The sequence below is a fragment of the Clupea harengus genome, chromosome 1 (genome assembly GCF_900700415.2).
Source record: "Clupea harengus chromosome 1, Ch_v2.0.2, whole genome shotgun sequence".
In the NCBI taxonomy this organism is placed as follows: domain Eukaryota; kingdom Metazoa; phylum Chordata; class Actinopteri; order Clupeiformes; family Clupeidae; genus Clupea; species Clupea harengus.
Window position 1 is genome coordinate 24,980,540 of NC_045152.1, and position 22,181 is coordinate 25,002,720.

At 44.1% G+C, this 22,181-nt stretch overlaps 2 protein-coding genes across 7 annotated transcripts in view; one reads left to right on the top strand and one right to left on the bottom strand.

Moving 5' to 3' along the window:
* The first annotated feature begins 461 nt into the window (after positions 1–461).
* Positions 462–22,181, top strand: part of ttyh2l (tweety homolog 2, like) — a 29,073-nt gene continuing 7,353 nt past the window's right edge. For 5 of the 6 annotated variants that reach the window (XR_004164271.2, XR_004164269.2, XR_004164270.2 and 2 more), the window contains exons 1-9: positions 462–966; positions 4,454–4,626; positions 8,495–8,606; positions 15,865–16,085; positions 17,283–17,378; positions 19,010–19,082; positions 20,800–20,869; positions 21,232–21,287; positions 21,902–21,994. Coding sequence is in view for 3 of the 6 variants with exons in the window: in XM_031573098.2 (XP_031428958.1) it covers positions 838–966; positions 4,454–4,626; positions 8,495–8,606; positions 15,865–16,085; positions 17,283–17,378; positions 19,010–19,082; positions 20,800–20,869; positions 21,232–21,287; positions 21,902–21,994 (1,023 nt within the window). In the remaining 3 variants the exon portion in view is untranslated. The remainder of the gene's footprint in view (positions 967–4,453; positions 4,627–8,494; positions 8,607–15,864; positions 16,086–17,282; positions 17,379–19,009; positions 19,083–20,799; positions 20,870–21,231; positions 21,288–21,901; positions 21,995–22,181) is intronic. The other variant, XM_031573113.2, reaches the window with a different exon arrangement.
* Positions 11,610–13,082, bottom strand: LOC116221792 (plasminogen activator inhibitor 1 RNA-binding protein-like). The gene has a single exon (XM_042708365.1). It carries the CDS (start codon positions 12,994–12,996, stop codon positions 11,761–11,763), a length of 1,236 nt encoding a protein of 411 aa, XP_042564299.1. The 5' UTR covers positions 12,997–13,082; the 3' UTR covers positions 11,610–11,760.

Below are 22,181 nucleotides of genomic sequence, written 5' to 3' on the forward strand. Positions count from 1 at the left end.
AATTAAGTTGAACAAAACCCTGAACTAACATGTAGCCCAGGCTCACGGATATTATACGAATAGCCGAGCCAGTAGTCCAGTAACTATAGGCCCAAATGGATGAGTGAATAGCCCTGTTAACAGGAGAGCCCTTACTAGCCTAATCCATCAATCTAGCCTACTGATTAGGTGGCACAAAAAGATAAATCTAGGCAAATCGTAATTTGGAAGGCTACAGTAGCCTAGGCTATATGATTTTCTAATTTTACACCCACCGCAACCAAAGAATTAGATAAAGAAAAAAGAATCTGAAAATGACCACAGTGACTTATTTCTGCCTTCCACAGTGCCACCTATTTCAGTGAAAATGCATTCATGTGTAGGCCGGCAGATAAGGCATACAAATCAAACCGGGAATATTATGGTCAGTTTTAAAATGTGTAGACTACGATCACAGCAAATTTCCCTTCCCGATGCTCGTTCATCATGCCCTCGATCTCGTGCTTCCGATTCATGCGCGGCCCCGACAAAATCCGCTTGTGGAGGGTGCACTCTGAGGTCTTTGAGCCAGTCTCGTAGAAGTCAGCGGACTAGTACTGTGCGACCTGTAGGCAAATCTTGAAACATGGACCTAAATAATCAATTGTGTTGTTATGTCTGGCTTTGAGCGCAAAATACAGGGGGAAATACTTTTCTTTAGTGTTTCCCTGATCGCGTTTACAATTGGCGTATGTTTTGGGCATCAAGTCGATCTGTTTAGTTTTGTTGGAGAAGAGGGATTACTAGAGCGACCGAGATAACATCCAAACGATTGAGAGTCGGGTCGTTTAAAACGCGCTAGACATCACTGAGCCTGAGATGGCTTTGGTACGGCAGGACTACATAGCCCCATGGTGGACATACTGGCTGCACAATTTTCCTCATCTTAATTTTAATTTCCAGCCTGTCGACAATACATTCAGACCAGAGGAGTCGAACTACCAGCAGGTCAGTGGTGTGCCCAAAGAGTTTCGAGAGACACTTGACAGACTCAGGCATGCTGTTATCAAAATTCAATAATTTCCCCATAGTGTTATGTGATACAGATTTTCATGAACTTGACATTTCAAGTAAACGACCAATATGTTACTGAGATGTTCGAATGATTTTTGCAATATTTAAACCGGTATTTTGAGGTGAAATTTACTTTTGATCTGTTCAAGTGCAGATAAATAGCCTGATTGATTAACATTGTTTACTTTTAGGTCAGAAGTAACGATATCCTACGTTGCGTCCTATAAATAAGCAAACTTAATCGAAGGAGCTTTTGAAACAGTCCTTTAAATGCTGTAACATTGTTCAGTCTGTATCACTGTCTGATTTTTCGGGCATTGATATCTCCGACACTGGTGTTTTGTCTGAGAAGTCTTTACAAGTTAAAATGTGGGATTTTTGGACTTTGCTGTCCAAGTTAAGATGGGTCTGTTTCAAACTCCTGTCTATCTCTCTGAATTTGCATCACACTCAGTAAGGGTGTTTTGGGTGTCCTGTCTCGTTCTTATGTACTTACATCAGTTACTTTGTTGCAATTTAATATGTTGTCTTACACGGTAGAACTCTGTAACATTTTGAAACTTTAAGTGAAAGTGTACATTTTTCCTTTTTCTATGAAGTCACAGCATGATCTGTGTTGGCATGCTTGTCAGTCAGGAGTAATGTGAAATACCAATGCAGCTGCTCGTCTGCTTTTATATTGATGGCGTTAGTCAGCCATTTTATATCCCACTTATGGGGCCCCACAAAACGCCACTCTTCATCTTCAGCATTTTATTTCCAGCAGCATTGAAAAATGAATGTACTGAAGCTGGAGAAGTTCCTCCCAAGTTGTGGCGTGGTGCAGCTCATATTTCCCTTCCTTTCCCCACTGTGTTCTTGTAAAACTCTTAAGAGAGCCACTGCTGTCGCAGACTTTCATTACCCTTCATGTGTAATTGAGAACTAATAGGCTGGGAAAATTGGGAGTGGGTCTTTGAAATGGTCCAATGAGACTGGAAGTGAAAATGTCACTGACCTTTACTGCAGCCAGACTCACCACCAAGGCTGAGACACGAATGGTCTGTTTGATTCATCCACAGTACAGAGTCTCCACCACAATGTTTCAAAATGATTCAAAATTGGACCATGCTGAGGTAATGTCATCCCTATCCAGGATGCAAGTAAATGGCAGAGTTATGAGGCTTATGAAGTGTCTAAAGCCTCTATAAGCAACATCACATTACATAATTAAATGTCAATAGATGACAGAACAACTATCTCAGTAACATATTGGCCATCACTTCACATTTCTGTATAGCACTAATTACCAGTTCCTGCTTAATTCAGGATATCGTACTTCTGTTAGTTCCCCTTTTCACTGATATGCGGACCTTAGAGAAGGACCACATTCTTGAGCACAGTGCTATGTAGGCTTGTTAGAAAAAAACAGATCGTCACCTGAAGAGAAAAGTTTCATTACAGAGGTGAGAGATTGCTAGAGAGTGATGATAATTGCTGTGCACTTCATGTTGAACTGGGCTTGACCACTCTGATCTATTTGCTGCTGTATATGTTAAACACGCTGCTATAATAATGCTACATTTCCCTTAACTCTATATTGTATAGATTTCCAAATAAAAGTGACTGCAGTGTTTTATGTTGTCAAACTAAAATGCGTGTAATTGGACACTGAAAATGTACTATAAACTCTTATACAGTGCACATTTGTGGCTTGCGGCAACAGCATGACATCAAGGCATTTCTGTAATTTCTGGTGAACATCTCTGTGATGTGTCTATAAAGGAGATGGTGGATTATGTTACTGTTTCAGACAGACATTGATCAGCTTCTGGGAACATAACACCAACTACCCATTTTCATGGATGAAACAACTCAGCTGTACTGAGCTCTTGTTTATTTTATGTTTTTCCCCCCAAGTGCTTATCAGTTTTTAATGGTGACTTTTCCGGTGTTTTACTTGAAAATTGGCAATTAAAGAATTTAAAATATCTCAATTAAAACAGATAGTTGGTTGTTCAACGATACAATGCATACAGACATTAGAATTAATTGTGTAGTTAATTGCAACCATGAGCTGGAAAGATGGTGTCATTATGCCCAACATAAAATACAGTTATTTTGAGGTTAGTCCTTTTGGAGAGAGTAGCTGTAATACAGCTCACAAATCAGTTTGATGAGCTTTGCTGATGCTATTGAAAAAGGGAGGACTTGCGTTTATTCAGAAGAAGACAAGTCTACCTTGAAATCTAGCTATGGAAATTGTGGACACTTGGTTTAATACAGAAGGCAGTGGGTACTGGAGAACAGCATGAAAGCGCGAAGGTGAGCTTCAGCTATTAAGCTCCCCCATGACCCTGTGCTACAACTGTTGAAAATGCTGTCCTGGATGTACAAATGTCCAATTAAATATCACCTGTGAAAACTGAAATAAGGACAACCATCCATAGCGAAGGAGCAAACGTACTTATAGTTGATGGTCACACTAACGTTAAAACCGATGTCATAATTCCGTGACTGGGACATCCAATAAACATAAACTTGAATGTCCAACAAATGTTTGGACATGGTCTCACCTCTGAATGATTCATTCAATTCTATTCATATAGCGCCGCTAATATCAAATTGTCTCAAGGCGCTTTACAGATCCCAGAGTCTGAACCCCCAGGCCTTTCACAGAAAGGCTAACTTTACATGTGAGATTCCCCTACATGGGTGCTTAGTAAAGACTGATATTTAATGAATGAATGATTTTAAGGGCATGTTATGCTGACACAAGCGTGTGTGTTCGTTGGAAGTTATGTTGTTAATGTCATGTTATGTTGGCAGCCATCTTGTCATGAATATTGTTTTACCCATGAGTAGAGAAGAGGGCAAATTCCCATACTTCCCACACTTTAGGAGTTATCCACAAAAATCTCTTCTAGCTTACCTCCTCTGAAGTGTTTACATTCCCCGACTCCTACTGCTCACTCTCCCGGCCTGCAGACTCTCATGGATCACAAGACTTCAGGGTCGTTGCACTTTAGCAGCTGTGTCACATGACGCTCAATTCAAAGGGGTTGGGATGGATTCTGTTTTTTTCCTCAGGCCTGAGGGGATTGCCATGAAAGGGGCAAATGGAAAATGTCGAAAATGGCCCCTGCCTTAGGGCTACTGTTCTGCTTTTATGACTTGTCTTAGGGGACAGAGTTTTCCTGGGGTCATCAGGAATCATGTGCTCACCCATGGTGTTTTCACTCAGAATGTCTTCTCTGTGAATGTACTCTCTTCTCAACTATTGTATGGAAAGCTAGCCTTTTAATGATCGTTATCTGGATATTTAACTCTTCAGTATGTGCTATCTACTCCTTTCTTCCTAAGTTACTGACTCTCTGTCTCTCTGACTAACTCAGACCGTCTCTTTGTGTTTTGAATCACTCCTTCTCTCTCCTCTACACAGTCCCTGATCTTACTTGCCTGTGTGTCAGCGGTGGGGCTAGGTCTTAGCCTGCTAGTGCTAGCTGTGAACCTCAGCTGCCTGTGCTGCTGTCGGAAGGAGGAGGAGGAGGAGACGAAGAGGCCAGACTCCTGTTGCGTCACATGGGCAGCGGTCATCACTGGCCTGGTCATTTGGTAAGTGCCAATCTGTAGGATTTGGACATTCTTAGTTCAGGCTCTTGGTCAACTACAAAGCCAGCCACACCTGTGACGCTCCCATGTTTATTTGAACTTCACGTGTAATTACTGACCTAACACTATATAGTTCATAAAAGTAATGAAAGTCCACATAAGCCCCACACATCATAGGTAATCACACCTACAGTTGGACCTGTTGCTTCTCTTGGCTCAGAGGCACTGGATTTGGACAAAGATGGCAGACTGTGTTACATGTCAGTTTGGATAGCAGTGGCAATAATGGGATGTTGGTATTTTGACTAGATTTGCTTGATAGTGGAATGAGCCAAGTGGATCAGTCTGATCTGATGAAGATGGATTTGTCCTGAAACTAGATGTTGTGCCTGTAGGGAAAATAAGTACATGTAACCTCTTTCCATAGACTTGTACCCGACTTTCAGGATGGAGTGCTGTCAACTTATTGGATGTACCTGTAAATTGAAATGAAGTATGCTTGAAACTGAGTGAAATATAATGGAGGGGCGTGAAAGCTGGCTCCCTCTGATTTCCTAGTGACCAATTCCTCCTTGTGGGTCATACTTCTATTGGTTTTATCTACACTGTTCAGTCAAATTCAGAACGTTGAAGAACGTCTACGGCATATGAAACGGATGTCCCCTTGACACTGGAATAGTGAGTTATTTATGAGGTGCCTCTTACCCAGTTCAGCATATCTGATGCAGTTCGGTAATGCAGTTTGGTGATTCAGTTGGCGAAGAGGGGAAGGGTTAGTCTGTGGCTTCCATCGTTTGGTTTTCATAATGCCTATAAAAGAGAACAAATGGTTTTGCCAAAGTGCATAATTGAATTGGAGAAGGGTTCATCTTAATCTTGTGACCGTTATCTAAGTGCGGAGCCCTGATTGAGTTATTCTGCTGTTAACATTCCATCCCCTTACACAAGGCCTCTTTTAGTGCTAAGTGCTAGAGCATGACTCTACTTAACAAGGGAGCACCCTCCTACCCTCTCATTTTGTACTCCCTACATTTTGCTGCAGCAAACAGGGTATTTTAATGACTAGTGTATTTGGTTTTTAACAACCTGTCATGGTTATATGTCTTCCACCTCAAGTGGAGGTGCTGGGCTGGGCTGGGCTGGGCTGGGCTGGGCTGGGCTGGCGTGGGGTCGATATTACATGGCTTTTGTGATGCAAGCAAAATAAATGCAGCTTTTGTAATTTTGCAGATTGTAATGGTTTAAAAGCAGGGATTTAGTGATTTGAGGTATATGTCTCGCTCTGAAAGCTAATCTAATTATTGACCTTATTAACGGCTCTTTGTTAATTAAGTGAAGGCCTTTATTGAGTTATTTGACTGGCTGTCTTAGGTGGCTTTTATCCATTTTCCCCACCAGCCCAGTATTTGTCTTTTTATAGTGCTCACCAGCCTGGGTGCTGTGCTAAACTACCCCCCTCCATTATCCGTCCCTGTTGCAGCTGAACCGGTAGAGCGAGCCTCCACACCTTGTAATGTGGGACTGAATTTATTTTGGACTTTTAGATAAAGTCTTGTAGCATAAAAAATTTAGCATAAATGTTAGTCTATACTTAAGGAAAGTGGTGAATCCACGCTGAGGCCTCTAGTGCACAGTCTCTGCACAGTCGTTTCCGGTGGGTGCGATAAGAGCAGAGCATTAAGGGTATAACTGACCTCATCAGGGACGCAGGGGGGGCTCAGCTGCAGCTCCAGCTTCTCGTGCAGCCAAGACACTCTAATTGATATCCAGCAGCAGCAGCAACCGGATCTCCAGCTCCTCGCGGTGGGAGTGCCCTGGCCCATTAAGTGGAGGATTTGAAACTGCTGAGGGCTGTTGATTGTAATTTTCCCAGTGATCAGTCGCTGCCGCAATGCTAAGGCTCTTAGTTGAGATGGATGTTTTTGGAGAGGCTTGATATGCTGCTCTAGTTTCGGTTTTAGTCTGGATAATGAAGCCGCCCTTGGCTCAACTGTAGTTTACCAAGGCCGAATGTTACATATCCAGGGAATAAGTGTGAGAAATCCACTCGGAATTAGTCTCAGCTCATACTTGCAAGAGATGTGGTGGTCCTGGTTGAAACTGAAAAGAACAACTCTCCCAGAACTATGTTATCCATTGGAGCCGTACACAATCGGACTCAGTTCTGTCTGTAACATCGGCTGCTGTTTCACATGTCGCAGGCCTGCATCCGCAAACCAGCCTTCACCGTGATTAATGTAGCCCACGAATGGGTCTTAAGAACCAGAATCACAGCAGCCTATATCTTAGTAGGAGGATGACCCAGAAAGAAGCCCTAATTCACTTCCGCCTCTCCCTGGTCATCTGATATTTGTCAGTCCGTCCTCTGGAGAGCGGTCATGTGTGTGGCTTATGTCCCAGTTGTGTTGGGCATCCGTCCAGCTGGCTATCTTATTGGATTTTGTCTGTGAAGTTAATGGGTAGTGAGAAGCCTCTGAGTGTGAGATAATGTAATGAGTGTGGGTCCTGCTGCACCGGAGACTAGAGGAGTGTGTGTATGTGTGGTAGGGGGTGTGTGTGTATGTGTGGTAGAGGGTGTGTGTGTGTGTGTGTGTGTGTGTGTGTGTGGTAGGGTGTGTGTGTGTGTGTGTGTGTGTGTGGTAGGGGGTGTGTGTGTATGTGTGGTAGAGGGTGTGTGTTGGGGGGTGGCATCCTAATGCAAAGTGAAGGGAAGTGGCCTCTGGGAGCTGAAGGTAATGGCTCAGATCAAGGGCCTGGTATCCATCATGGGTGGGAGGCTCCACAGAGTGAGCTGGTATCATGCTGGACCACACTGAAGGGAGAGTGGAGAGGTCTAGTACCTCTCCAGTGACAGACACAATGGAACAGTGACACACACACACACACACACACACACACACACACACACACACACTCTCTCTCTCTATGTACACATAGGCAAAGTCAGACACTTGCAAGGGAAGCTATGTTCCAGTGGTTGGGTAACCGGAGACAATGCTTGGATATTTCTTAAAGGATCAAACACACACACACACACACATACTGTACATACAACATACACGCTCACACTCTCTGTGGGGAACAATAACAGCCGGTGTACAGACTCCATCTGCTCTGTTTTATTGTCTTCCAGTGGATATCCTATTTTTGGGGTCTGGTGGCCTGTTTTTTTTTTAAAGCAGCCTTTTGTTAATAACAGTGTGAAATCTGACATGCAGCTAATCCATGGTGTGAATCAGGATCAAAACAGTAATGTTCAAATAATGGGGTCATGAGGGCACTTCCTGTTTTTTGTTTACTCGTTCCTCTTTAAGAGCAAGAAGAAGAAAGGCCTCGTGGTCTATTTTGATCCCTTCCACCCCCTGGTCTTTTATTCTCGTGGGGGTTTTTCCACAGTAGAGTGCTGCTTCAGAGGGAAGGATGGCGTCCTGCTGAGTGTTTAGTGAAATGGCTTAGAGATTGATGACACTCCCTTGTGCGGCCCAGGGGTTCCCCAAAGCCAAGCCCCGCGAGCTCTGGCCTCCGACCCCCATAAAAGATTGACTACAGATTCTCTGATAGGATACAATTGCACCATAATTCATGTCAGAAGGGGCTACCATCTCTGTGACTCTAAGGCATTTGTAGACAAATTGATTTAAGGGAGAATCTCTGTGTAAAAATGGAGACTGAAATAAAGACTGATATGCACAACTGAAATAAAAGCAAATAAGGTGTCTCTGTGTGTGTGTGTTCCCGTGTTTATAGTTTATTTGGGGTATTCCCCTCCAGGATGACATTTCCACCGCCTCTAGAAAGTGCTGCTTTTTAAATGTGCGTTGTGTTTGGATGTCATAACATATCTGAAATTATTATTTTGCTTTCATTTCAGCTCGGCTGTCGGGGTGGGTTTCTATGGAAACAGTGAAACCAACGATGGTGTGTACCAGCTGACCTACTCCCTCTACAATGCCAATCAAACTGTGGGTGGCATCGATAGTCTGGTAAGAGCCAGTGTAGCTTCATCAGCCTTCTTCAACGCTATCAGAAATGAACAAAACTAAATCCACCACACTGGTCCTCCCCTCAGTTACTTTATTGAACTTCTCCCCAGGAGGTGACATTTGGAGCCACAAAATTCAATAAAGTAATTTAAGGCAAGAGCAGTGTTGCAGATTTCGTTTTTTTCTTTTCTTTTCTGAGCACCTGCATGGATTTCATTTGCAAATGTATTTTTTTTTTTAAATCTGTTCTTCCATTCTATGCTCATACTGTAAGTAAGGTGACAAGGAGGTGACTGTGCATACATTAGAAATACACTACACCCCGTCAACACATACAGTGCAAGCAACCTTAAATCTGCAATGCAGTTGGTACATTGGCATCGGTACCCAACTTTATTAATCTGCTCCGACTACAGTGTGCCTCGCAGGACACCCAGATCCAGACTCTAGCTGCAGGGCATGTCAGTCTCCTCTCCTCACTTCTTCAGCCGCTCCCCATGGCCCTGGCCTGGGAGGCAGACAGGTAGGGTGGAGGAGGCAGACAGGTAGGGTGGAGGAGGTGGAGGAGGAGGAGGAGCGGGGGCGGGAGTGAATGAGCTCTCGGCTGGCCCTGATCCCCACAGAGCGGAGAGCGTATCCCGTCTAACGTGGTCGGCAGGCGGCCGAGTAGCACTTTAATCTTAGTGAGAAAGCATGGGATTAAGCCCCCATCTGTATTAATGGGGATTTGAGCTCCAGTATCGGTATCTCCTATTCAAAACAGCACATGCGCATAGCCACACACACACATACACGATCACACACACACACACACACACACACACACACGATCAAACACACACACATACACAAACACACAGCCACACACACACACATACACGATCACACACACACACACACATACACAATCTCTCTCACACACACACACACACACACAACCTCGATCATAATAGACACACGCACATGTATGTCCATACGAATGTACATAAACTCCTTATGTCATCATCAGCTTCTTTGGCTTACTCTCCCCCCCCCCATCTCCTTCTTGTTCTCTCACACACACACACACACACACACACACAAACATATTCACTTACACATTGCTTTGTCTTTTCCTTTCATTCTTTATCTCACTCATCTCTGTGTGTCTTGTGCATGCACGTGACCAAGCTTTTGCAATCGGACACACACACACATATATAAATGGCAAGTGACATACACACACACATGCAAGCATGAGAAAGGCACTGAGCGGAGTGACTTATTTGGGTTCCACGGTTTGCAGGGGCGACGGACGGTGCCCAGCCCTCAGCACTCCCATACAGATCACGATATAGTATCACAGATGTCTCATCTGGATCGTGGCCCAAAACAGAACAGACACAAATGCCATTCTGCGGCTCTTTGTCGCTAAGTTCTCTCGTTCTTTTAGGTCCGCAAAGGCCGCTCTCTCTCTCATGGCTTCACCCTCTGCCATGGAAATCCCTGTGTCGGTTCACCTCAGGAAGCTGCAACAAGGAGAAACACTTTTAGATGTGCCGTTGTTTACAAGGCTTGAGTGTTTCTTGGATGTCACACAGAGGTGTAAAAAGTACTGAAATGTTGTACTCAAGTAAAAGTACAATTACTTTGATGAAATTTTACTTAAGTACAAGTAAAATTACCCATCTAAAAATCTACTCAAGTAAAAGTAAAAAGTAGTTCATTTAAAATGTACTTTAAGTAAAAGTTACTTAGTTACTTTCAACAACTTGATGGGGGCCGCTCCTATATAGTGCAAAAAAGGACAAGGGGTCATAAATCCAATACAAAAACTAGTTATTTTTTATTAAAGGAGAATCTTTAGAAATATAAGTGCAATGACATTAAACATGTCAAACATTAAACATGTCAACACAACATTTAAGAACTTTTGGGAGGACATGTCAAGACATGACAGCTAAAATAAAAAGTTAAAATACCGCTGCCCCACTTAAACTTGGGTTACTTTACTTGTGTCCACCTTTAGAGCATTAGTCTACAAACTTCTTGTTGAGTTTGAGCAGCAGCTGATTTTCAAGATGAGTAGAGTTCATCCGGGCTAGCTTTGCATTGAACAGCAATCCAGCACAGCTGAAGAGTCGCTCGCAGGCGGCCGAGGCAGGTAGGCCAGTATTGAGTTTCAGGGACAGTTTTTTGATATTCTGAAAGGCGTTCAGCAGATCCATATTGACTGAGACACAGGCTAGGTACCCTTCTTTTTTTTTTTTTTTTTTTTTAATACAGGTGATTTTTTTTTTTTGTGTCATGAACAGGCTTATCAGGTGAGTTTACATCAGATTCAGTAAACAGGAGTGCATTATGTAAACATTTCTCTAATTGATGGGCGTTTGAAGAACTTAAGTGGTGTACAGTACACATAGCAAATGCGGTATTTTTTTTTCCTAGATTGAAAAGTTTTCCAAGTCACATTCATGTCATCAGGTTGTTGAGTGACAAATCTCACATTTATCTCGTTCTATGTTTCATAATCACCAGTGGCGTAGATGGATGAACTTAGCATACATCTGAACATTTACACTTGAATCTTCCATAAAGATTCATCCATGAATCTCAAAGGGACCATATTACTATGTCTAAGCAGCTGGACCCCTAGATGAGTAAAACAAACAGAACTGAAATTCTGCTGTTTTCAGGTGACAATTTACTAAAGGCAGTAACCTTTTCAGAAGTAATCGGCATTGTAAGACCTTGTCTGATTCCCAAGATGCTTGATTGGAGGCAATTGTTTACAATAACAAAAGACAACCCACCATGGGACACCACAGGCCTACTGATGCACCCTTCACATCTGTTTGGAAATGCGTATTTTCAAGCAGCAATACAAAAGGTATCCATGAAGAATGCATAATCTCTGAAAAAAATACTGTATGAAAACATCCCTGCTACCGTGTTTTCTAAAATACAAAACCTCTACCAATAATTGCTTCAGAGTAGCAAGAAGTCCTTTCCTTTTTTTTTTTCTTAATTTTTTTCCTTTTTTTAAAACAGGTAAAATTTCAGTCCTCAGGGGTGAATGGCATGGATGACAGTCCATCATTTCATCTGCTGAAGGATCCTTAAGCATGCAAGCCTCGTAGAGGAGGGGCCCTGCGTGGCCTCGCTGGGACTGGATTCAGGCAAGGGCCGGGAAGGCCTCAGGGTCGTCCACGTTTGGGACAGACACTCCACTTTGCTTCTCAGTGCGACCACCGCGTGGCGGCCTTGTGGTGGGAGGTCCTGGTCCTGGTCCTGCTCCAGCTTCTCCACCGCCATCACCTCGACCTCCACCGCCGCCACCACGACCTCCACCGCCACGTCCTCCCCTGCCCCCCCTGGCACCTCCGCGTCCGCGGCCTGGGCGGCCCAAATCTCCAAAGTTGATCTCAAGCTGAGCTGTGATGTCATTGGCTGGCTTCCTAGCGTGGTGTTCATCATCGGTCTTTGTTTCAACTTCCACTTCGGTATCAATGATGGCAGGGTTTTCAGTTTTAGACTTGTGCAGCACATATCCTTTCTTCCATTGGCTGTCAGCTCCCTCGTTGGCCTTGCGAATGTTGAACTCCACCTTGGCTTTCTCCTTAGCCTGCACGGCCTTCCACTCATCCAGGGTCATCTCCTTGGCCGCTTCATCTTTAACCTCTCCGGCCTCGTTTTCCTTGTTCTCAGAGTCAGCAGGGGGGTGCTCCTCGCCCTCAGGGGCCTCTTCAGTAACGTTGGACTGATCAAGCTCACCCATTTCATCCTTGACGGTCCCCCAGTTGTGAGATCCACCACCTCCACGTTTTTCCTCTGGTTTCATGGATCTGTCACTGCCGCTGTGTCTATCGAATTCACGTTTTCCACGAGCATCAAAGCCATCGGTTCTGCCAATGCCCCTGCCACGTCCTCCACGGGGGGCACCTCTGCCGCCGCCGCCACCACGGCCTCTGAACGGCCGGTCACCAGCAGACTTTTCAACAGAGAACTCTCCTCCCTCAGCAGGCTTCTCATCACCAGGCTTGTCAAAGCGGCGTTCACGTGGTGGCCTCCTCTGGTCTGTCCGCCTCTCTGTGGGAGGACGTCCCTCCCCTTGACCCCCCTGCTGCTGGGACCCTGTTGGGCCTTGCTGGTCAGGCCTTCTGCCCATTCTCCTCACACCATCCTTTTTAAGAGCTACGGGTGCCGGTGTTTCTTCTTTCTTCTCAGGAATAGGGATCTTCCTGTCCTTCTGAGATTCTTTTTTGGGTAGCTTTGCAGCCAAGGCAGCAGTCTTGGCGGCAGTCTTTTCTGCCTCCTTTAATTGTTCGAAAGGATCGGCCTCATCGTCAAATAGCTGGTCGAACCGATTGGTAACAACACAGCCAAAACCTTCTTGCAGTTGTCCGGGCATGATGACGCCCCTTCAGCAGGATTTTCCTCCGATTCTACGAGGCTTGGTGCGAACACTTCGCTAGTTGACGCCACAAGATGGCTGGGAAAGGGCTAGGTACCCTTCTAACTCCCCTGTACCTTCTGGACTTCATTGAGGAAAATAAATCATCTTCATCTGATGAATGTTGTCCAACTTGCTCCAGCCTCCAACATCCGGTCAAGGTGTTGTCTGACATAGACTAGACCTGTAGAATGACAAACAACATTTCTGACAATTAAGTATTGAGCTGCCATCAAGATTCAAGAGTGCATCATAACACAGAAATAGCTATAAATAGCTACTTGAGATGACAGACCTACAGTATACAGAATTATAGCATTATTTTCTATTTTCTACATGCATCACAATTCATAATCCTCAATTCTTGCTAACCGGGACCCCTTAGCATGAACATGAAAGACGTGCACGTTGCAAAGCCACCACTTATCGTTATCAATATCTGACTAAACATCGTGATAAATTGCAGATAACGACATACACATTGACTTGTCCAACTGTCTGAAAACGATGGTGTGCGCATTCACATTGTTCTGTTTCAAGGCATGGGAGGCAGCCAAATGATTAGCCTAATATCAGTTTATGTGGTGTATTTCATTGCTGATGACTGATCTGCAGTTTTTAACACAATATGAGAGACTGAACATAATAATTCTATGACCTGAAACGAATGGAAGACAGGAATGGTATTATTAGTCTATTGGATGACCGCTGTCGACGTTAGCATACTCAGGTCGGTTGCAAGTGCTAGCCAAAATTAGGCTACTACCTACTAGTGCCATGAAACGCATATTTTGCTTAATGGAGCAAAGCTAACTAAATGACAAAAACGCTGTCTGAACTACTAATGGAATGGGACAAATACTGTACTTACCAACACATGCTTGCGCAGATTTGAAGATTAATTTGTATAAGCAGAAAGTTCTGACTGACGGATTAGGCACAGTTTACACAGCATATAGCTGTTGCCTCTTTTACGTTGGAAGGCAAACTGCTTGCTGAGATGTGGCCACGGGTTTTCTTCATCTTCTTTAATTTCAACTGGCGGAAAGTTCGGTGCTTCAGCTTGTTGGTGGTCCGCAGCTTGTTGGTAGTCCGCACTATCATCTTCCTCCATATCTATCTCTCGTGACTCGGCACCGTACTGGTGCCTTGCATCGACTCCATCATCCACTCTATGCAGCATCCACCACTGCAGTGAGCATTGTGGTGCGCGATTCCTGCCTTGAACTATGTTTTTTTTTTTTACTCAGTAACGGATGTCATTTCCAATGTAGCGAAGTACAATACTTCAGTCAAAATCTACTTAAGTAAAAGTAAAATTACCGATTTAAAAAACTACTTAAAAATTACAAAGTACACAAAAAAACTACTCAATTACAGTAACGTGAGTAAAAGTAATTCGTTACTTTACACCTCTGATGTCACATAATGAGAGCCTTTTTTTGAAACATTCCCCAGTGTTGTTAATTGTGAGGGCTGTTCTAGGTCACATACTCTAGTGTGAGCCCAGTCTACTTTCACTGAGTAGTCCCACAAAGCATAGCAGGAGATTGACAGCAGTGTTTGTGTGTTAATTACGAGCCGGCTAGCAGCGTATGGTGCGCTCGGTGTGAATGTGTTTTTTTTTTCTTCAATTGTTTGGCAGTGCATTGTGGGTCACTCTTCAGGCCAGCTGGCATAACTCTGTTCCTCTCACTGTGAGCAGTGGAGGAGATTCTTTTCACTCACACCCTGCATTCCCATTTGCTTCTCTGTTGGAAACCCTTTGAGCCCTGAGCCACCCCACGTGCCAGGGCCCTTTTCTTTCCTTTCGCGCCTCACTACCTTCACTCGTTCATGCATCTAGTTTTTACATCATTTGATGGCCGCTCACCTCTGCCGGCCTGATGGTCCTGTGAAGTGGCTTGTTCCCAGTGAGGGAGAACTCGAAACCTGTCCCAGGCTTCTCTGAATCGTGTGAATCCAAAGGAGGTCTCGGTGAGAAAGTCTCTCCTTTTTAGATTGAATTGGAAGCAAACAACATGGGATGCCAGGTTGCCAGAATTGCAACTCCGAGCTCATGAATTTAGATTTAATGGGAAGCGTGGATGATTTGCAGTGACTGTTAATGAAACTTTCTGTCAGTCAATCCTGTCTGTTTTGCCAGCTCTTTGTAGAGCTGAAAATAATTATTTTTTAGTGAAGGAAGTCTATCATTTGACTGGTTTGGGTGGGGTGCAATACTTGACTATCAAATTCCAGCACTTCACAGACACTTCCATAGCATTAGTCACGTTTCATCATCATTGAAATAATTCCAGGAAATTCAGATTGGTTCAAGACTGAAAGTGACCTCATGACAATAATCCATTTCCTTCAGAAAGATGAGCAGATAAGATTCCAATGTGGCCTAACATGGCCACAGGATTAGTCCCAGGGGCTTAGCTATGAATAGTTTCTTCAGTGGATGAGGAATAATCAGGCATTAACAACTATTCTCCACAATATTGGTTGGCATAGCACAACATATTTGTTAATACTGTTCAGTAGCTACAAAACATGATGTAGAACAGTGTGTATCTTAACATTACAAAAAAAGTGTTCAATCTCCAATACAGTAGAGTTGTTGTATCAAGCAGACATAGCGCTGATACTTGATGATCTCTTTTTGCTTCCGTTTTCTCTGGTTTCCAACAGTTTGTCTTCTCTGTCTTCGAGTGCCCTTACATCTCATTCTAAAGACTTTAAACCAGCCACCAGTCACACGCTAGACGGTATTAATCAATCCTAGCACCACACCTAATTCAGTGTCTCTGGATTGTGAAATCTCTTCTGTGCTCCTTCCAGGTGACTAGCTCACTGAACAGCATGCAGGTGGGACTGGATGAACACCTGTCCAGGCTGGATGAGATCTTCTCCACGCGGGGGGACTACAGCCAGACACTTCGCTTCATGCGGATGATGGCTGACAATATCATCAGGCAGCTCATTACTCTCCCAGACTTCAGCAGAGCCAAGGTGGACCTGGGAGCCATTGCTGACCAGACGGCCTTTGTGGAGTACTACAGGTATGGGAAGGATGAAGTGCTCCTGCCCATGTTTTCTAATCTTAAACCATCCATGTGGTGTCCATTGGTTTCCACAAGATGTACTGTACTTTGGATGTGAATGCACTAGCATATTCATTGTAGCTGGCGCAGTCTGTCTTTTTAGGGCATCTGTTCTGTGGCACAGGCTTCATTTAGCCCTTAAAGGAGCTGTGTGGTCTGATCATTTTGGTCACAACTAGGTTATGAAAATATGTAGATCCCTTTTGGCAAAGGTGCTCCGAAGCAAACCGCACAAAAATATAGCGGTCGTATTCTCACAGCCTACATTCACCGCACTATTACCAGCCCTGCGTAGGTAGGACGGATCAGAGGGGCTGTCTAAGGCTGACCTACTTGAAGCACTGACCAGCCCATGTATCCATCTCTCTATCCTCCGACCATCAGACCTCAAGCCCAAAGCCTCTCGCGCCTCTGAGCCATTAGTGCTCAGGGCCTGACATGTACATCCTCCGTGTAGATTACATTTCCATTTTGTAGGCCAGTGTGTGAGGAGCTGGCAGTGGGAGCTATTGATGAGGAGCTAGTGTTTCAGACAGCTGAAGGGGCGCGGCATCATCCAAGGACAAGGCACACAGTCTCTTCTTCTCCGCTTCCTTCCCCGCCTCTGCGTGCATTAGTCAGAGACCCAATCTAATCGCCCGGCCACAGAGCGGTCTCCTTTCCATCTTTAACACACAGACACACACACACACATGTCTGGAGATGTGCAGGCATTCTGGCTCCATGTAGTGTCAGGTTACTAATCACATTGCTTGTTTGCTTTGCACATCAAAGATATTGTTAGCTCTTTCATGTTTTTTGCAGAGAATGCTTTGCTTTTGCTTTTTAATTACTGTATTAGAAGTATGTTGAAGTTTATTTTTTTATGGGCTCCAGTTAGTTTGCGGGTATAAGAGAAGACGTTCACTCACAGTGGTGTCAAAACAGACTAGAAACAGCTTTCTCAATGAGTTTTATCCATGAAGAATTAGTTTTTTGCCTGGGTGGGATGGGACCACAAGAAAAAAAATAGAGACAAGCTGTAACTCACGGTCAGATGTAACAATGTGCATCGTACGGATAGCAATGTCAACCAGCAAGGTATATTAAGTGTATTCAGAAATGATTTTATGTATTGCAATTTTTTTTTATGTGCATTCCCCTTTCTACTCCTAGATGGCTAACATACCTGCTTCTGCTCATCTTGGACCTGGTAATTTGCCTCGCAGCATGTGTTGGGCTTGCCAAGCAGTCAAGATGGCTACTCATTTCGTAAGTCCATCGCTCCTTAAGGCCTGTCTTTGGGACGGCATTACTGTGAGACATGCGAACACCACTTATGTTGAAACACATATAGTGTCACAGTGGTTGTGTTTGTTGGTAAGAATGCATGTTCTTCCTACCATTTAAATGTGGTATCATCCCATCAAGTGTTGAATTGCACATGCTAAATAAAAGGGCAGCTATAGCCCCTCCGCCCCTCGGTCTCCTGGCTGCTGTATGATCCCCTTACTCCAGCATTTTTCAGTCATCCATTAACTTGTCTCCTTCTCTTTAATGGTCCAGTGGGTGGGGGTTTAGAGGAGCTAGTTGGGGTGCAAATATATGAAAGTTATGGCAAACAGCATTAACTTATTAATCAATACAGGTAAAGCTCCCATGGAGGGATAGCCTCAGGGCTAAAAGCACTCCAGTCTATAGTGTATTGAATGAAATGTGTTGCAAGTAAATGTATATTGGGCATTTATTTAATACCCACTCCACTGAGCACCATGAGGACAGCATTCATGGGGCGTGTTCTGTATGATCCAATCTAACCCATTTAGGCTTATCCTTTGTCTCACTCAGGTCGTACACTTTCACTGTTGTTTGTATTTAATGGTTTCCAATGAATGTAGTGTTATGTTGGATAGCAATAGTTAATGCACTGATGATTGGGTCTGTATGGGTTGAGTCTGATATGCGGTGTTAATGCACTGATGATTGGGTGTATATGGGTTGAGTCTGATATGCGGTGTTAATGCACTGATGATTGGGTCTATATGGGATGAGTCTGATATGCGGTGTTAATGCACTGATGATTGGGTCTATATGGGTTGAGTCTGTGGTGTCGCTCCAGCTGGACTGACCACATATTCTGCTGGACTTGCCTGATTAACCAGAGGAATAGGAAGATCTCTTCTACTCCTTGCCTCACTAATATGTATCGATCTCTTTGCCAGGATGTGTGTGTGTGTGTGTGTGTTCTAACAAATTATGAAGTACTTCCAGTCTATTTTATTGCTGCTTTTAAGAGCATTAAGTCGCTGGTGAGTGAGGAGGCGAAAACCTTGGCAGCCTTTAGGGATCCATCAGGGGGTCATTTTCTTTCTCTCTCTCTCTCTCTCTCACATGCGCTCGATCTCTCTCTCTTTTTTCTCTCTCCTCCTGTCTCATTTAGACCAATCTTTCTGTCAGCTGAATGTGTGTGTGTGCCTCTGTGTGTGTGTGTGTGTGTCCACAGTGTATGTTCCTGTCCTTATATCACTGTAAATGACCATACAGGAATAAAGGAAGTTTATTTTGGTTAGCATGTAAACATTTGTTTGTAGGACACTATTGCTATGGCCTAGATTCTGTACCAATAGTTTGAGTATTATTGGCACAGAATGTTTTTTCCATGCCAATGGTATATCTATAATGGTATATCACATTTTCTGTAGATTTCTTCCATTCCATATGATTAGGGAAGGTGTTTTTTGTCAGTGGAGAGGGTCAAATGCATGGTTGGCTTCCCCGCTGTGGTGAATCCTAGTGCAACACAGAGGCTTTAAGGCCACGCTCGGTGTGGGCACCTCCAGTCCCTAGCTAAGGAACCTGTGCAGATTCTTTCAAATTTGCAATTGTATCCATGTGTGTTTCAGGATCATGGTGTTTGGGGTGCTGACATTGATCCTTAGCTGGGCATCGCTGGGAGCAGGTACTGCCACGGCAGTGGTAAGTTGTGACAGAACGCCATGCATCATTGACATGCGACCTGCATAGTGTAATTCTGTGTAAAAACGTAGATGATCATGAACACAGTGTTGGCATAATACATCATTAAGCTTGGAAATGGGCACAGTGAGTCCTAATCTGATGGCGTTATCCCATCCAGTAACTGCAGGCTGCTGTCCCCCACGTGCATTCCTATTGGAGGTCTCAGGTGCCTGCAAGCCCACAATACAAAGCAGATTAAAAATCCTGGGGTCACTTAAGTAGAGTGACCCTTTAGGCTTATTGTAGACTTGTTTATGTAAACAAGACCACCTTTGCATCAGTAACTAAGACAGCCAATCTGTTTCTCTCTGTCTCAATTCTCGCTCTCTCCATTCACACACTTCTACCCTATTGCTTGTTTCCCTGTTTATAACTTCTGTGTTGTGGGTTTTTATGAGGACCTTTTCATGATATGCTGCAGAGGAGGATTTAAGTATGCCTTCATGTTGGATCAGCACAGCACAGCACAGCACAGCACAGCACAGCACAGCACAGCACAGCGCAGCACCTCAGATGTGTGTGATATATTCTGAACTATGTCAACTAACGCACTTGTTGTTTTGCCGGATCTTAGCCTCACTGCCGTTAATGAAGGGTGAGGGGAGGTGGGGGGGGTGGCGGGTGGAACTAAGGTCAGTCACCTCATGTAAACTGGATTAGCAGGGTTGATCATTTCCTCCTGTAGATGGTGGGGGAGAGGGAGAACGAGAGAGAGAGAGAGGGAGAAAGAGAGAAAGAGAGAGAGAGAGAGAGAGGGAGGGCTCCATGGGGTCTCCACGGGGGCTGTGTGATGGTTCTCTCACCTGCTGTGTCTGGACACTAACTAGTCCTGGGAGAAACAGATCCACCCCTGGTGAGACAGAAGTACACAGCCATTTGATTTAGTTGTGAAATCCTTCTGTTAGAGCACTAGATGAAGGAACTGCTCATATGAGGGAACTACCTAATTGGTTGTACTGTAATCATATTCCTGCTCTCGTAATGGTGGACCATCCTTCTGAAAACATGTGAATTGAACCAGCTGGAAAGAAGAGTTTGTCTTGTCAGATGTTTTCAAAAGGCACAAGACTGTTGTAGGCATGGCGACAGCTGGGCTGTTTTAAGTGAGCATCAGTGTTTGACTGCATGCCAGGGCTATGTGCTGCTCTGAGGCCCAGGAAATGACTGACTTAAGGAATCTATTTTGGACCGAAGGAAGAAGTTATGAAACACCATGTCTGTTTCCTTTCTACGCTTTGAAGGCCTTAAACAGAACAGTGCATCTATTTGTGCCTGTTTTTTTGGCCACCATCAGGAAGCTTGAGGAGTGTCTGTAACTGCTTTGGTCCTGTCACCTTTAAATTAGCAGGATAAACAACATGTACAGTTGATCTGTGTATAATCTATTTTGCACAGCAAAGACATAAAACAGCTTTTAAGCCTACTGCCCATCTTTCTGTTGACCCTTATCTTCTCCCTCCCTCTATGTATCCTTTAGGGGCCATTTTCTTTTTTACACTTCATCTCTCTCTCTCTCACTCTTTCTTTCCTTAATTTGTCCTTTCTATTGATATTTTTCATGTTTACACTGCGTTGCAGTACATTTGTAGACCTTCATCGGTCCCCATGCTGCAACCTATTCCAAAGTAAAATCAGGCAAAATGAGTTTAATCCACATGGTTGAATTCCTCTCCAGGGTACCAGCGACTTCTGTGTGTCTCCAGACAAGTTCATTGTGAACCAAACCAGGGACGTCATCAGTGCAGGCAAGTGACTTTTCCAACATGGTCACAATCAACCATACATTTTTAGGGGCTTGTCAAAATGACCTTGAGGGGGCTATAGCAGAACGCTTCCAATGCCAAAGCTATAGAACCTGTTTCCAGTGGATGTATGGGCTGAGAGATGCTGATCACTGTGTAAACAAGGGTGTGCTGAAAAGAGATTTGCTAAATGACTATTAAAATAAACACATCAAAGAAATATATCATACCTCACCTGACACCCACTAGCTTGCAATCTTTGAATTAATTTTTTTGTTGTGTGTGTGTGTGTGTGTGTGTGTGTGTGTGTGTGTCTGTTTATTTATTTATTTATGTATGTCCACTTGTTTTTGTGTACTCCACAGATGTAGTCCATTACTACCTGTACTGCACCCCGACGCTCCCCAACCCTTTCCAGCAGGTACTGTCCCCCTCATCTCCCAGGCCATTCAGTGCATGCCAGTAAAACCCTACGAGTCATTAAGGGCTAATAAAATCGTTGCGCTAGTTCAGCGAGAGACGAGATCCGTGTAAAATCCATTAAAATGGCTCCATGGCTCTGTGGGACCTAATTTAATTACATAATGGCGATAGGAAAATCAACGTTGATCAAAGTAAATCGCTTATGTCTTCGGTTCTGTGTTAATTAGCTGTGTCTGGCTTCTCCAAAGTGCCTCCAGGCCTCCTTAAACTAATTATTTATTTATAAATCTGCAGATTATTTTTTTCACTTAAAAAGATAGGAATTAATGTGGGAGTTGTTTTTCAAACATTAAGTAAACATTCCTGCTGGCGCATGCTTAAGCCTAAACCACTAAAAGCTCCACTTACGGATGAAATCCATGGAAATATATATAATGGAAATGTTTATGTCTTAAGCTGTGTACCAGATTGTGGGTGATTTAGTCCATGTTCTTATCGTGTGTCTACTTAGAGTCATTGGTATTGTAGATTAATGCTTTTATTGTGCGTGTGCATTTGTGTGCGTGTGCGTGTGTGTGTGTGTGTGTGCGTGCGTGTGTGTGCGTGTGCTAGTCTCTGACCACTTTCCAGAGATCGCTGACCACAATGCAGATCCAGGTTCAGGGTTTGCTGCAGTTCTCCTTGTCCATTTTCCCCACAGCTGAGGTGAGGGTGTGGGTGTGCCAGGGGCTCCGTTGTTCTAAGCACATTCTTCTGCAGCCCCAAGAACCTTACATTTTGAGGCTCAATGGGCGAGACCTAGTACATTTCTGCATAATTGAGATGTGTGTGGTCTGTCTCTCTCTCTGCTTCTGTCCTCCCCATCTGTATTTCCTGTTATCTCCATACACCT